General features: G+C 62.7%; 2 protein-coding genes across 2 annotated transcripts; one reads left to right on the plus strand and one right to left on the minus strand.

The window, feature by feature from the left end:
* Positions 1 to 48: 48 nt before the first annotated feature.
* On the plus strand, positions 49 to 6,822 carry QPRT (quinolinate phosphoribosyltransferase). Its single transcript, XM_089778869.1, has 5 exons — positions 49 to 263; positions 378 to 470; positions 2,359 to 2,501; positions 3,563 to 4,465; positions 6,787 to 6,822. Exons 4-5 carry the CDS (start codon positions 3,572 to 3,574, stop codon positions 6,820 to 6,822), a joined length of 930 nt encoding a protein of 309 aa, XP_089634995.1. The 5' UTR covers positions 49 to 263; positions 378 to 470; positions 2,359 to 2,501; positions 3,563 to 3,571.
* Positions 6,823 to 8,685: 1,863 nt separating this feature from the next.
* MYL11 (myosin light chain 11) lies at positions 8,686 to 12,644 on the minus strand. Its single transcript, XM_075928756.2, has 7 exons — positions 12,490 to 12,644; positions 11,400 to 11,489; positions 10,594 to 10,669; positions 10,362 to 10,466; positions 9,642 to 9,720; positions 9,282 to 9,330; positions 8,686 to 9,089 (listed from the first exon to the last, which is right to left on the minus strand). Exons 1-7 carry the CDS (start codon positions 12,490 to 12,492, stop codon positions 8,985 to 8,987), a joined length of 507 nt encoding a protein of 168 aa, XP_075784871.2. The 5' UTR covers positions 12,493 to 12,644; the 3' UTR covers positions 8,686 to 8,984.
* Between the last annotated feature and the right edge of the window lie 2,760 nt (positions 12,645 to 15,404).

The following is a 15,404-nucleotide window of genomic DNA, read 5'->3' on the forward strand; positions in this document are numbered from 1 at the left end:
TAAAAATATGTAGGAGACCGTGGGGCATTTGTGGGAGCTGCCGGGCAGACCCTCTCTCCCTGTGGTTCCCGGCAGAGGGGATGCTCTTCCGCTGGGCCAAGGGCCGGAAGGTGGAGGTGGTGCACACCAGGGCACGGGCCCTGCAGCTGTTCGAGCAGAGCCACGACAGTGCCCACGGCGGGCACCACGGCATCATGAAAACCCGGTTGGCGCTGACCCGGCGCTACTACTGGCCCAGCATGACGAAGGACATCAGCGAGTGGGTCTGTAGCGCCTCAAGCCGGCCGGCCGCGCGGGCCGGACCCCTGCCCCCTCCCTCTCCCCGCCGTGGGAGCAGGGCCGGAGCCTAATGGTAGCGTGCGCCTCCCTCCCACCAGGTGCAGCAGTGCCCAACGTGCTAGAAGGGGAGGGCAGACGGCAGGCCCATGGCACGGAAAAGGGTGAACTTTGGACGTGCAGACGGCTGCAAGGTACCCTCAGCACTGTCGCACACGCGGGCACGCACACGCAGGCACAGACACACGCACACGCATGCACACGCAGATGGGCACGCGTGTTGTACTTAGAAGAAGCACTCGGGATCTTTTTCAGGGGGATAAGGCAACACGCCGCGTTTATTGATCACACATAGAATAATCAATACTTATCATATGCATAGGACACATCACACGCAGGCACTCTCACACGCACACGCACACGCCATCCGCTTGGTACCAAAAGTTGCTCCCCCTCCCTGCACTGGCCAGGTGAGTTAGATGGGGGAGGGGTGGAGCCGGGCTTCTGCTGATCCGGATCCATGCTCCCATGTTGACAAGAGGAAAACCCGGGGTCCCTCTGCAAGACGCCTCCTATTTCTCCCTCATATGCAGCCAATTAGCCATCGCCGGGCCTTTCCCAACGCTGCTCCAGAGAGCTTCCAAGGGCAGGCGCTCCCTGCTGGACTCCCCAGGCGTCTGTCTGTCCAGTCTTAACCGGCTCACTTTGCAGGGACTGGCTTGGGGCTGGCTCCCAGCCCCTCTCCACCCTGGCAGCTGCTGCGGGAGGGGCTCCCCTTCCATTCCCCGTTCACAGCTCGTTCATTCCAACAGGGCAACCGAGGAAAGGGGGGAGCTCAAAGACAGTTTCTCTCACAAGATCTAGATCTCTCAATACAAAGTTCTAGAGAAATGTTCCAGGGATTCTATACGGACACTGAACAACGATAGATCGAAAAGGACAAGATCTTAATACAGGGATTTCTCCACACGCGCACAAGCTCACACACATAGGCACACTCATGGGCACAAACACAGGCACACATGCACAGACACACATGGAGACACGTGGGCACATGCACAGACGCGCACACAGGCACACACACACACAGACATGCACACATGCTCACACAGGGACAGGCCTGTCGGGGGGGGGGGGGGAGCGGGTCTGGGGGGGGGGAGGGAGCGGTTGTACACAGGGACAGGCCTGTCTGGGGGGGGGGGGGGACACAGGGACAGGCCTGTCTGGGGGGGGGGCGGGGACAGGGACAGGCCTGTCGGGGGCGGGGAAGCGGTTGTGCACAGGGACAGGCCTGTCTGGGGGGGGGGGAGCAGGCCTGTCTGTGCACAGGGACAGGCCTGTCTGGGGGGGGGGGGGAGGGGGGGGGGAGGCGGGGGGAGCGGTTGTGCACAGGGACAGGCCTGTCTGGGGGGGGGGGAGCAGGTGTGGGGGGGGGTGCACAGGGACAGGGGGGGGGGAGGCGGTTGTGCACAGGGACAGGCCTGTCGGGGGGGGGGGGAGCGGTTGTGCACAGGGACAGGCCTGTCTGGGGGGGGAGAGGGACCCTGTGGGAGCGGTTGTGCACAGGGACAGGCCTGTCTGGGGGGGGAGGGGTGCGGGGGGGGGGGGGGCGGTTGTGCACAGGGACAGGCCTGTCTGGGGGAAGCGGTTGTGCACAGGGACAGGCCTGTCTGGGGGGAGCGGTTGTGCACAGGGACAGGCCTGTCTGGGGGGGGGAGCAGGGACAGGCTGTCGGGGGGGGGGGAGCGGTTGTGGGGGGGGGGAGGGAGCTGTGGGGGGGGGGGGGAGCGGTTGTGCACAGGGACAGGCCTGTCTGGGGGGGGGAGGGGTGGAGCGGTTGTGCACAGGGACAGGCCTGTCTGGGGGGAGGGGGGGGAGCGGTTGTGCACAGGGACAGGCCTGTCTGGGGGGGGGGGGAGCGGTTGTACACAGGGACAGGCCTGTCTGGGGGGGGGGGGGGGAGCGGTTGTACACAGGGACAGGCCTGTCTGGGGGGGGGGAAGCGGTTGTGCACAGGGACAGGCCTGTCGGGGGTGGGGCAGCTGTTTACACTCCCTTTAAAGTGCTTGGGTGTTTTCTCAGACCCCCTCTGTCCCCACCTCCTCCCATCCCCCGGCCAGCCCCTCCCACCCCCCGACCCCTCCCATGCAGGGCAGTTTGTCCGTCCCCGGTCTCCGTCCAGCTGTCCCTCACTCCAGGACGCTGCTGCTGGGAGGCGTTGTCAGGTAAGAGCCCCCTGCCCACGGGTCCCTGCCCCCCAGGGCCCAGGACCTCGGGGTCGGTGGCAGGGGGCTGGGAGTTCCTCAGCCCGGTTTGTTTGCTTTGTACTGACCAGGCTGGCTTGGACTTTGCCGTGTGCTCGGGGAGGGGGATGGTGCAGACAGGGCGGGGTGGGGGGGAGATGCTGAGAGGATCCCGCTGTGGGGTGGAGAGGGGAGAGCTGGGAGTGACCCCTTCTCTGTCTTCCCTGGTGGCATGAGAGAGGGGGCCCAGGAGTCCAGAGGAAAAGGGGGAATGGGGCATTGTGGGGGGCAGGGCGCTGGCCATGGGGAGTGCTCCCAGCCTCTCTGGCCAGTGTCTCCCAGCAGGGGGCGCTGTGGGGGGCAAGGCACTGACTGGTGGGGGGGAGCTCCCAGCTACTCCAGCCCTGGCTTGTCCCAGCAGGGGGCGCTGTGGGGAGGGGCTGGGAGGGCACTGGCTGCTGGGGGGGGGGGTTCCTGGCTACTCCAGCCCCGGCCTGTCCCAGCAGGGGGCGCTGTGGGGGAGGGGGCAGGGCACTGGCTGCTGAGGGGGGGGGGGGGTTTCCTGGCTACTCCAGCCCCGGCCTGTCCCAGCAGGGGGCGCTGTGGGGAGGGGGCAGGGCACTGGCTGCTGAGGGGGGGGGGTCCTGGCTACTCCAGCCCCGGCCTGTCCCAGCAGGGGGCGCTGTGGGGAAGGGGCAGGGTACTGACTGCTGAGATGGGGAGCTCCTGGCTACTCCAGCCCCGGCCTGTCCCAGCAGGGGGCGCTGTGCCGAGGGGCTGGGAGGGCACTGGCTGCTGGGGGGGGGGGTTCCTGGCTACTCCAGCCCCGGCCTGTCCCAGCAGGGGGCGCTGTGCGGAGGGGCTGGGAGGGCTGGCCAAGGGAGTTGCTCCGGCCTAGGACTCTCCCAGCAGGACTGCGCTGGCTCTGGCCCCAGTTCCCCTGTTCCTCCACTGGGTGGCTCCCTAGAGAGGCCCTGCCTCGTGGGAGCAGCGCACGCTCTGGTACGTCTTTGCCCCAGTGCCTCTATGGTTTCCCATTGCAGTCTGGTGCTATGACCTCCCGCCCGGATCTCGCCCACCTCCTCCCGCCCCCCCGTGTGCGCCAGCTGGTCCGGGACTGGCTCCGAGAGGATGCCCCGGCCTTTGACCCTGCTGGCTGCGCTGTGGGGGAGCGCCTGGGGCTCGCCGTCCTCCTCTGCAAGTCTCCCGGGGTGCTGGCTGGCTGCCCCTTCTTTGACGCCGTCTTCAGCGAGCTGGGCTGCACCGTGGAGTGGTTCCAGCCCGAGGGGGCCTGGCTGGAGCCTGTGGCCCGCGTGGCCGAAGTCCGCGGCAAAGCCCGACATCTGTTGCTCGGGGAGAGGACGGCTCTGAACTGCCTGGGACGGTGCAGCGGGGTGGCCACGGCCGCGGGGCGGGTCTGCCGGCTGGCGCGGGAGGCCGGCTGGCGCGGGCACGTGGCCGGCACGAGGAAGACCACGCCGGGGTTCCGGCTAGCGGAGAAGTACGCCCTGCTGGTGGGGGGAGCGTCGGGCCACCGCTACGACCTGGGGAGCCTCGTCATGCTGAAGGACAACCACGTCTGGGCTGCGGGAGGGATTGCTCAGGTAAGGGGGCAGGCCCCAGTCCCCCTCCCCGTCTCTGCAGACGCCTGGATCCTATCCCCACCTCTGGGCATGCTGGGGGCGGGCCTCCCACCTGGATGCCTGGGTCCCCTTCCCCATCCTGGTTTCTATGGGGCTCCCCAGGGGAGTGATCTTGGACACCTGGGACCCACTCCGGTCTGTGGGAGGGCAGCGATGGGGGTCACGGCTCTGGACGCCTGGGACCCACTCCGGTCTGTGGGAGGGCAGCGATGGGGGTCACGGCTCTGGACGCCTGGGACCCACTCCGGTCTGTGGGAGGGCAGCGATGGGGGTCACGGCTCTGGACGCCTGGGACCCACTCCGGTCTGTGGGAGGGCAGCGATGGGGGTCACGGCTCTAGACGCCTGGGACCCACTCCGGTCTGTGGGAGGGCAGCGATGGGGGTCACGGCTCTGGACGCCTGGGACCCACTCCGGTCTGTGGGAGGGCAGCGATGGGGGTCACGGCTCTGGACGCCTGGGACCCACTCCGGTCTGTGGGAGGGCAGCGATGGGGGTCACGGCTCTGGACGCCTGGGACCCACTCCGGTCTGTGGGAGAGCAGCGATGGGGGTCACGGCTCTAGACGCCTGGGACCCACTCCGGTCTGTGGGAGAGCAGCGATGGGGGTCACGGCTCTAGACGCCTGGGACCCACTCCGGTCTGTGGGAGGGCAGCGATGGGGGTCACGGCTCTGGACGCCTGGGACCCACTCCGGTCTGTGGGAGAGCAGCGATGGGGGTCACGGCTCTAGACGCCTGGGACCCACTCCGGTCTGTGGGAGGGCAGCGATGGGGGTCACGGCTCTAGACACCTGGGACCCACTCCGGTCTGTGGGAGAGCAGCGATGGGGGTCACGGCTCTGGACACCTGGGACCCACTCCGGTCTGTGGGAGAGCAGCGATGGGGGTCACGGCTCTGGACGCCTGGGACCCACTCCGGTCTGTGGGAGGGCAGCGATGGGGGTCACGGCTCTGGACGCCTGGGACCCACTCCGGTCTGTGGGAGGGCAGCGATGGGGGTCACAGCTCTGGACGCCTGGGACCCACTCCGGTCTGTGGGAGGGCAGCGATGGGGGTCACGGCTCTAGACGCCTGGGACCCACTCTGGTCTGTGGGAGGGCAGCGATAGGGGTTACGGTTCCAGGCGCCTGGGACCCACTCCGGTCTGTGGGAGGGCAGCGATGGGGGTCACGGCTCTAGACGCCTGGGACCCACTCCGGTCTGTGGGAGGGCAGCGATGGGGGTTACGGTTCCAGGCGCCTGGGACCCACTCCGGTCTGTGGGAGGGCAGCGATGGGGGTCACGGCTCTGGACGCCTGGGACCCACTCCGGTCTGTGGGAGGGCAGCGATGGGGGTCACGGCTCTGGACGCCTGGGACCCACTCCGGTCTGTGGGAGGGCAGCGATGGGGGTCACGGCTCTGGACGCCTGGGACCCACTCCGGTCTGTGGGAGGGCAGCGATGGGGGTCACGGCTCTGGACGCCTGGGACCCACTCCGGTCTGTGGGAGGGCAGCGATGGGGGTCACGGCTCTAGACGCCTGGGACCCACTCCGGTCTGTGGGAGGGCAGCGATGGGGGTCACGGCTCTGGACGCCTGGGACCCTCTCCGGTCTGTGGGAGGGCAGCGATGGGGGTCACGGCTCTGGACGCCTGGGACCCACTCCGGTCTGTGGGAGGGCAGCGATGGGGGTCACGGCTCTGGATGCCTGGGACCCACTCCGGTCTGTGGGAGGGCAGCGATGGGGGTCACGGCTCTGGACGCCTGGGACCCACTCCGGTCTGTGGGAGGGCAGCGATGGGGGTCACGGCTCTGGACGCCTGGGACTCACTCCGGTCTGTGGGAGGGCAGCGATGGGGGTCACGGCTCTGCACGCCTGGGACCCACTCCGGTCTGTGGAGGGCAGCGATGGGGGTCACGGTTCCAGGCGCCTGGGACCCACTCCGGTCTGTGGGAGGGCAGCGATGGGGGTCACGGTTCCAGGCGCCTGGGACCCACTCTGGTCTGTGGGAGGGCGGCGATGGGGGTCACGGCTCTGGACGCCTGGGACCCACTCCGGTCTGTGGGAGGGCAGCGATGGGGGTCACGGCTCTGGACGCCTGGGACCCACTCCGGTCTGTGGGAGGGCACCGATGGGGGTCACGGCTCTGGACGCCTGGGACCCACTCCGGTCTGTGGGAGGGCAGCGATGGGGGTCACGGCTCTGGACGCCTGGGACCCACTCCGGTCTGTGGGAGGGCAGCGCTGGGGGTCACGGCTCTGGACGCCTGGGACCCACTCCGGTCTGTGGGAGGGCAGCGATGGGGGTCTCGGCTCTGGACGCCTGGGACCCACTCCGGTCTGTCGGAGGGCAGCGATGGGGGTCACGGCTCTGGATGCCTGGGACCCACTCCGGCCTGTGGGAGGGCAGCGATGGGGGTCACGGCTCTGGACGTCTGGGACCCACTCCGGTCTGTGGGAGGGCAGCGATGGGGGTCACGGCTCTAAGACGCCTGGGACCCACTCCGGTCTGTGGGACCCACTCCGGTGTGTGGGAGGGCAGCGATGGGGGTCAGGGCGTTTCATAGATTAGCAGATACAGGTATCTCTTGTCTTCCACGTACCATATGCTGTCTTGAGTTTCTCACCTTGAATCTCTCCTAAGCACCCTCAGTTACTAAATTTCCTGAACTGGGAGTAAAATTTTAGCTTTGTAAACTCATGTGGTGGGGAGTTCCACTGACTACTGATTGAATTTGCCTTCCTTCAAAAATGGGCTACCTTTATTTTCCCAATGCGATTCTGTCCTAAGATGCTAAATTTTCTCAGCCATGTGTCAAAATCATGTGTCTGGGAGTTCCAGAGGTTAACTGATACATTTATTTCGTATGTTCCCTCCAAGAGGTGCTGTTTTGATTTGTGCACTTGAATTTTTCCTGAAGAGCCATCACATGCTAAATTTTCAAAAGCAGCATGGGATGTTTTAGCTTCCTAAAATCACGTGGCACAGTGTGTTCCACAACTTAATGGTTAAAATCATTTTACATCTTTCCTCAGAAATGTGCTATCTTGAGTTTACATCCTTGAATCAGTCCTAAGAAGTATCAGATCCAAATTTCCTTAGCCCCATGTGAAATTGTAACTCCATGAAATCATGTGGCAGAGCATTCCATAGGTTAACAGACAAACATACCTAATTTCTTCACATCAAAACCTGCTGTGACATCCAGAAGTTATAGGAAAACATCTAGGCTACGTCTACACTGGCATGATTTTCCGGAAATGCTTGTAACGGAAAAGGTTTTTCCGTTAGAAGTATTTCCGGAAAAGCGCGTCCAGATTGACAGGACACTTTTCCGGAAAAGCATCCGTGGCCAATCTAGACACGCTTTTCCGCAAAAAATCCCCGATCGTCATTTTTGCGATCGGGGCTTTTTCGCGGAAAACACTACTGTGCTGTCTACACTGGCCCTTTTCCGGAACAGTTTTCCGGAAAAAGACTTTTGCCCGAACAGGAGCAGCATAGTTTTTCCGGAAAAGCACTGATGATTTTACATGAGATCGTCAGTGCTTGTCCGGAAATTCAAGCAGCCAGTGTAGACAGCTGGCAAGTTTTTCTGGAAAAGCGGCTGATTTTCCGGAATAACTTGCCAGTGTAGACACAGCCCTAGGATGCGTCTAAACTGGCAAGATTTTGCGCAAAAGCTTGCCAGCTGTCTACACTGGCTGCTTGAATTTGCGCAAGAGCACTGACTTTGTAATGTAATGTAATGCGCAAATACTTTCACACTCCCGCTCGGGAAAAAGCCCCCTTGCGCAAGTAGACAGGGAAGAACTGTTTTGCGCAAAAAAGCCCCGATGGCTAAAATGGCGTCTAGACTGGCCACGGATGCTTTTCCGCAAAAGCACTTTTTGGGCACAAGCATCCGTGCCAATCTAGATGCGCTTTTGCGGAAATACTTTTAACAGAAAAGTTTTTCCGTTAAAAGTATTTCCGCAAAATCCTGCCAGTCTGGACGCAGCCCTAGGCTCTGTCTACACTGCAGGGTTTTTGCGCAAGAAGCCTTTTGCGGAAGAGTTCTTGCGCAGAAACTTCTCGTGCAAAAGCGTGTCCAGACTTCAAAGCACATCACTTTTGCAATGTGCTTTTGTGCAAGAGCGTGTCCACGCTGCACGGACACTCTTGTGCAAGAAAGCTCTGGTGACCATGCACAGAATGGCCGTCAGAGCACTTGTGCTTTTTCGGATAGGCTCTTTTTGCATGAGAAACCCCTGTGGAGCGTCCACGCCTGCTTTTTTGCACAAGAGCTGTGGCGCATGAAGGAGTTGTGCCCCACAGAAGGAGGTTTACTACACCGCACAAAGCCCTCTGTCCTGACTGTAGATTTTCTTGTGCGAACACGCGCTTGAGGTTTTTTGCGCACAAAGCTTGTGGTATAAACACAGCCCTGCAGACTTCAGTGGGACCAGGGTTTCAACCACTGCCACTTCATTAGCCCACCTTGATCCCTTGTGCCCCACCCCAGAAGCAGCTACAGCAGGACAGACTAGGACACCAGGAGAGTTAAAAACAGGTTTTCTCAGCTTTATTGCAACATTTTTTTCTCAATTCCTGATACGGGTCCTGACCAGTTCCTTAAGACTCTGGCTGCAGGGTGAGGAAGGGGAGGGTTGTGGGACCCAGCTCCCCACCCCAAAATCACAATAAATAAGACCAGTGTCTGCAGCTGGAGGGGGGGTCCAAAACGGATGATTTGGTGTTGTGGGGGAGATGCCCCGGACCTGGGGGGTGTGGGTGGATGGGATCCCACAGTGCCAGCCCCCTAGATGGCGGGCAGGGGAATTGGGGGAGGCCTGATGGATTTACTCTCCTTCTTTGTCTTCACCGTGTGTAATGACGTAGCAGATGTTCTTGTAGTCCACGTTGCCACCCACATCTGGAGGAAAAGCTGCCCACATGTTCTTGATCTGGGCAGGGGGAGAGAGAGGAGCAAGAGGGGAGTTAAAATTGGGGTAATCCCACCCCCAAAGGTAGGGTCTTTGCCCCGCAATACCAGACCCCTCCTTCACTTGCACTGTGGGAGCGATCAGATTGGATGGGGTGATCTGGAGGGATGGGGTTTATATTGGGGTTCAAGGTGTCACCCCCAAATATCTCACCTCTTCCGGGGTGAATCTGTCACACTGGGTGGTCAGAAGTTCTTCCAGGCTGTGATGGGGGAAGACAGAGAGTGGCAATTAGATACCCAAATTCTGGGGAGACCCCCTGATTTCTGGAGTCTCCCCAGCACCCTGGGACCCCCAGGCCTGCACCCTCTGCCAGGGAGACCCCACACCTACCTCTAGTGCCTCCTGCTGGCCAGAACCCCCCATGCCTACCCCTACCAACTTCTGCTGGTCAGACCCCCGTGCCCGTCCACTGCTGGGCAGACCTCCCCCCACCGTGCCCACTCCTTGCATCTCTTGCTGGGGAGACCCCAATGTTCCCCTAGGGCCCCCTGCAGGGGCAGGGATACTCACAACTGCTTCTTGATGGATCCTTTGCCGTCAGGGTCCAGGATCTTGAACGCCCCCATGATCACGTCCTCAGGGTCAGCACCTGGGGATCGGAGAGGGTGAGAATTGGGGGGATGGGACATACCAATGGGGGTGTGACTGGGGGGATAGGATGTACCAATGGGGGTAAGACTAAGGGATGGAATGTACAATCGGGGGTGTGAATGGGGGGGTGGGATGTACCATTGGGGATACGAATGGGGTGGGATGTACCATTGGGGGATAGAATGAGGTGGTGATGGGACATACACATTGGGATGCAATGTGAGGATAGGACGTACCAATGCAATGGTTGGGGTGCACCAATGGGGAGTGGGTGGGATGTACCAGTGAGGTTGTGGCTGGAGGGATGGGATGTACCAATGGGTAACAGGATGGGGATGTGGCAAAGGGTGGGGGTGGAAGTTGGGGAGAGAGATGAGGGGGACAGAGACAAGGGAGGGACGGGGACGTACCAAGGCAGGGGGGAGCATGGGGATGTTCCAAAGGGGAACACGATGGGGGGCAGATAGGGATGTCTGTAGGGGAAAGGGTGGGGGATGAGGCAAACCAAAGGGGAGCAGAATGAGGGGAGATGGATGTACCAAAGGCCACATAATGATGGGGAGATACAGGAATGTACCAAGGGGAAGGAAGATGCAGGGAGAGGAGGACGTACCAACTAGGACGGGGGGGGTGACTCACCCTTGAGCTTCTCCCCAAACATGGTGAGGAAGACGGTGAAGTTGATGGGGCCACTGGCTTCTTTAATCATGGCCTCCAGCTCCTCATTCTTCACGTTCAGGCGACCTGCCCAGGGTGGCAAGGGAGGGTATGTCTCGTTATTCCCGCCCTGCCCAGACAAACCCCGCCCACCCCAGACAAGCCCCGCCCACCCCAGACAAGCCCCTCCCCTGGACTGGCCCCGCCGCTGTACCCATGGCAGCGAATGTGTCCCGCAGGTCCTCCTTGTCGATGATGCCATCTCTGTTCTGGTCAATGACGGTGAAGGCCTAAGGGGAGGAGCAAAGGATCATGGGACTGGAGAGATGCCAAGGGCTGTAGGGCGCCCCCCAGCCCGACCTCCCTCCGCCCCCCTGCAGCTGTCCCCTAGAGACACCTGTCACCCGATCCCCCTTCCTGGCTTCCCTGGGAGGGCAGGCATGTCAGGAATCCCCTCCTGGCGCCATGCCGCCGAGCTGGCAGTGCAGCCCCTCCCGTGGGGGACAGGTGCTGCATGCCGGAGATGATGAGCTCTCCAGAGACCGGGGGGGGGGGGGAGAATGCTACCGACACCCCCCCACTTCTGTTGCTCCATCCCTTCTACCCTCCTTCCCCTCCCCGACAGCTCCTCCCCTCTGCCGAGATGGAAATGCCCTATTCTATTGGCAGCCATGTCCCCCCACCCCCACCCCCCAAATTCCACATCTCCAGGGATTTCCTTGTAAGGCGCCTCCAACCCAGCCACCGATGTCACATCTCCACCCTCTGGCCCCCAAAATAGACACCTGGGATCCGGGGAAGGAAACTGCCCGTCCTTGGCGGGGGCTGGAAACAGCTGTGCCCAGGGAGAAGGATGCTGCGGGGAGATCTCGGAGGAGGTGCTTCTGATGGATCATTTCGGGGTGTCCTGGGACCAAGTGGTCCCCCGCACCCCACTCTTTTGGTGGAGAAACCCAGCCCCCTGGAGAGGGGGACTGAACCTTCCTCCCCCCTTTCATCCACCCCAGCTCCTAGTCTCACCTCTTTGAACTCCTGGATTTGGGTTTGGTCAAACATGGAGAAGACATTGGAGCTGCCTTCCGCTGCCTTCCTCTTGGCCTTCTTGGGTGCCTGGGATTTGCGAGGGGAGGGGGGAGGAGAAGCAGACAGACCACGGCGTGAAAAAGGTTAATTCCATGAGCCATCACCCACCGGCGCGCATCTGAGCCCTGGACGCAGGCTGGTGCCCCTCACATCCTCATCCACCTTGTCCTTGATCAGTGGGTGCACAGTCGGAGAGATGGGATGGGGGGCAACTGGCAGAGCTCTTGAGGTGAACCTCGAGAAGGGGGCTTATCTGGGGTGCATGGGAGCTAAAGAGGGAACTGGGGTGCAGTGGGTGCTATTGGAATTAGGGTGCAGAGGGGACATTGAGAGGTGTGGGAGTTATGAAAAGGAATGGGGTGCTTGGGAATTGCTGGTGGGTGTATGGACATTAATGGGGAAACTGGGGTGCATGGGAATTCCCAGGAGATGGGGTGCTCCGCAGTTATTGGGGAGTGGATTGGAGTTGGTGAGGCAAGGGGGTTCATGGGAGGGAGTAGGGGAAAGGGGCCACATGGGCCATAGTTTGGAGCAGTGACAAGACTGGGTGTCTAGCTGTGGGGGGAAGAGTGCCCCCAACTGATAACAGAGCTAGCCCAGGTTTTTCCCTGGGGAAAGCGCAGGGGAAGTGATCCCTGGGGGATGCCAGGAGGGGGTGTGGGGATAGACGGAGGGGAATGCAGGGCTAGAGACAGAGAGGGCTGAGGCAGTGGGGCGGGTGGAAAGAGGGTGGGTAGATTGGGGTGTGGAGGAGATAGATGGCTGGGAGGGACAGATGGATGGAGCTAGGAGATAGTTGGGGGGTGTATGTGAGGGTGAAGGGATGGATGGATAGAGAGAGGGGGTGTCGGGGATACATGGGGGGCATGGGGTTATATGGATCGATTGATCCCCTGGTCATTTCTCTCCACACTAGGTTTCGGCAGGCAAGTCGGAGGGTCCCAAAGCGGCGTGTGTGTGCGTGGGGGGAGGGGTGTCTCTGTTCAGTTCCCCGGCGTCCTCCCAGGCGTGTGTCCGGCTCACTTACCATCTCCTCTCCGCAGGCGGGCAGGCGCAGCTGTTGGGAGTCTCTGCTGGTGGGGGAGCAGGGCAGGCTGGGGAGCCCTGCCAATCCCCCTGGGGTTATATAGAGCTCCCGGGGGGAGCCGGGAGGGGTGACGTGCCAAGGGCTAACTATAGCAGCATCTTCAAGTTTGGCTCGGAGGAGCCCAGGGCTTGAAATAGATCCCGGCTGGGCCGCTCCTTTCTTGGAGAAAGGAGACCCGGGAGGTGGGATCCCGCCAGTCTGTGTGGCCCCCCAACTGCCCCACAGGACCCCCCATGGGGTCCCCGACCCAGGTATTGCCCCAGCATAGAGCCTGGCTCAATCGATCCAGCTTCCCCGACCTACTTCTGCCCCATTTATCCCCCACCCCCGCATGTCACCCCACAATTGGGCCTCGGCGTGCTCCATCTGCTCCGTCACCCCCGGATGGGTCCCCCTCTTTTGCATGCTTTGCTCCCCGATGTGACACTCCTTTATGGGTTCCCCTCACTTGCCCCATCTACTTCCCCCCGTGTGTCACTCCAATATGGATCCCCCTGAGATCCTGCGCTCCTGCCCCAGCTCCCCATGAGCTGCTCAGCTCTGGGCCTCCATGCGTCTCCCAAATAGGGGTCCCCCACTGAAAGGATCAGTTCCCCCAACCTCTGTATGTCACCCCTTACAAGTCCCCCATTCCTGAACCCTGAGTCTCCTCTGTTGCTCTCATTTGTGTCACCCCAATAAGGGTCCCCACTCTAGGGTCCTTCCATGCCACCCCACTGTTTGGCCTCTGTTTTGAGAGAGATGAAGGGAGAGAGAAATAGAGGGGTGTGTGTGGGGAGGAATGGATATGCATGGCCAATCAGCGCGGGGGAGGGAGCTAGCGGGGTCTGTGCCCCAGGGCAGGACCATGTGGGGCAATCCTGTATGTGCTGTATCTCGCTCTCCACTCCCTGCCGCCTTCCTGCCTATCCGGGTGTTTCTGAGAAATGTTCCTTATCAAGACGGGCAGCCCCAGCTGTCTCCTCTGAGCCACCACAGCAGAGTCATCATGCTGCTCCGCCAGCCCCGGCCCTTTCTAACCCTACAGCTCGTGGATCTCTGGGTGGGGCCAGCCTCGTGCCCCCACCCAACACACATGGGCTCTACCACCTGCTCCCTGTATGCAGGGCCTGGGGGAGGACCAACTGGACACGCCAAGGGGCTGATCCTCGAGGGGAAGCCAGGCTGGGTGGGTTAGTGGGCAAGCTCACAGGAGGGGAACCTGGCACATCAGCTCCTCCCACAGCTCCCCGTCCAGTCCCAGGCTAGGGGACTCGGCCAACAGGCTCTCTGTGGTGCCATCGCCATCCTGAGGGACCAGAGTGAACGCCCGCCAGGCAGGGGCAGCCGTGGCTCTTTTGGCTCTCCCGGCCCGTCCTGCATGACCCACAGCCCGGCCCCCCCTGAACAGAGAGAGGGCAGGGGGGCCCTCGGGGAAGGTGGAGACATGCCTGGTGGCAGGAGGGGTGACCCGGTCCCACGGCCCTGCTGAGCCAAGCTTGGGTGTAGCCCCTGCCCCCCGTGGGGCGGAGCCTGGTGTGATGGGCCCGCCGCAAGGGCTGCCTCCCTCCCAGCCCCCCCGCTACTCCCCATGGACCCACCCTACCCCCCCCCCGCTACTCCCCCCGCTACCTCCCATGGACCCGCCCTACCCCCCCCCCGCTACCTCCCATGGACCTGCCCTACCCCCCCCGCTACTCCCCATGGACCCACCCCCCCCCGCTACTCCCCATGGACCCCCCCCCCCCCCTGCATCCCTATGGACCCACCCTACCCCCCCCCGCTACTCCCCATGGACCCGCCCTACCCCCCCCTACATCCCATGGACCCACCCTACCCCCCCCCCGCTACTCCCCATGGACCCACCCTACCCCCCCCCGCTACTCCCCATGGACCCGCCCTACCCCCCCCCCCCCATGCTACTCCCCATGGACCCACCCTACCCCCCCCGCTACTCCCCATGGACCCACCCTACCCCCCCCCGCTACTCCCCATGGACCCGCCCTACCCCCCCCTGCATCCCTATGGACCCACCCTACCCCCCCCCGCTACTCCCCATGGACCCGCCCTACCCCCCCCCCGCTACCTCCCATGGACCCGCCCTACCCCCCCCTACATCCCATGGACCCGCCCTACCCCCCCGCTACTCCCCATGGACCCGCCCTACCCCCCCCTACATCCCATGGACCCACCCTACCCCCCCCCCGCTACTCCCCATGGACCCGCCCCCCCCCCTGCATCCCTATGGACCCGCCCTACCCCCCCGCTACTCCCCATGGACCCGCCCTACCCCCCTGCATCCCCATGGACGCGCCCCCCCCAACCCAGGGGCACCTGCAGGGCTCGCCTGGGACCCGCCCCTCCCCCACTGCGGAGAACCCAGGCGTCCGGGCCCCCCCCAGCACGACTTGGCCAAATTCCCAGAATGCTTTGCACGCCGGCCAACCTCATGCCCCCTTCCCATTGGCTGCTGCGCTGTCCCGCCCCTCGCTTGCCCATTGGCTGCTGCTGCTGCTGTGCCGTGCCCTGCCTCTCTTCCCATTGGCCAAAGCTTTCCGCCAGCCCTCCTCTCCTATTGGTTGAGACGACTGCCAATCAATAACCCAAGCATCCCCGAGGCCGGAGTTCGCCGCTTTCGGAGCCTCCTATTGGCCGAGCTGCCCGCCCGGGTGCCCCTTCCTTGAGGAACCGCCGCGCTCATTGGCCAGGTCCCGCTCCGCTGTTCTATTGGTCGCCGGACCGGACTCAGGGTGGCCCCGACGCCGATTGGCTGAGCTGATGCGCTTTTGAGGCCAATTGGCTGAGATAAAGCCGGTCCCTCTTGGGAATGGCTGGAATGCGGCGTTAGTCCCGCCCCTTCCTGTCACAGGCCCGCC

Source organism: Pelodiscus sinensis, chromosome 5, assembly GCF_052426305.1.
Source record: "Pelodiscus sinensis isolate ZL-2025 chromosome 5, ASM5242630v1, whole genome shotgun sequence".
NCBI lineage: Eukaryota > Metazoa > Chordata > Testudines > Trionychidae > Pelodiscus > Pelodiscus sinensis.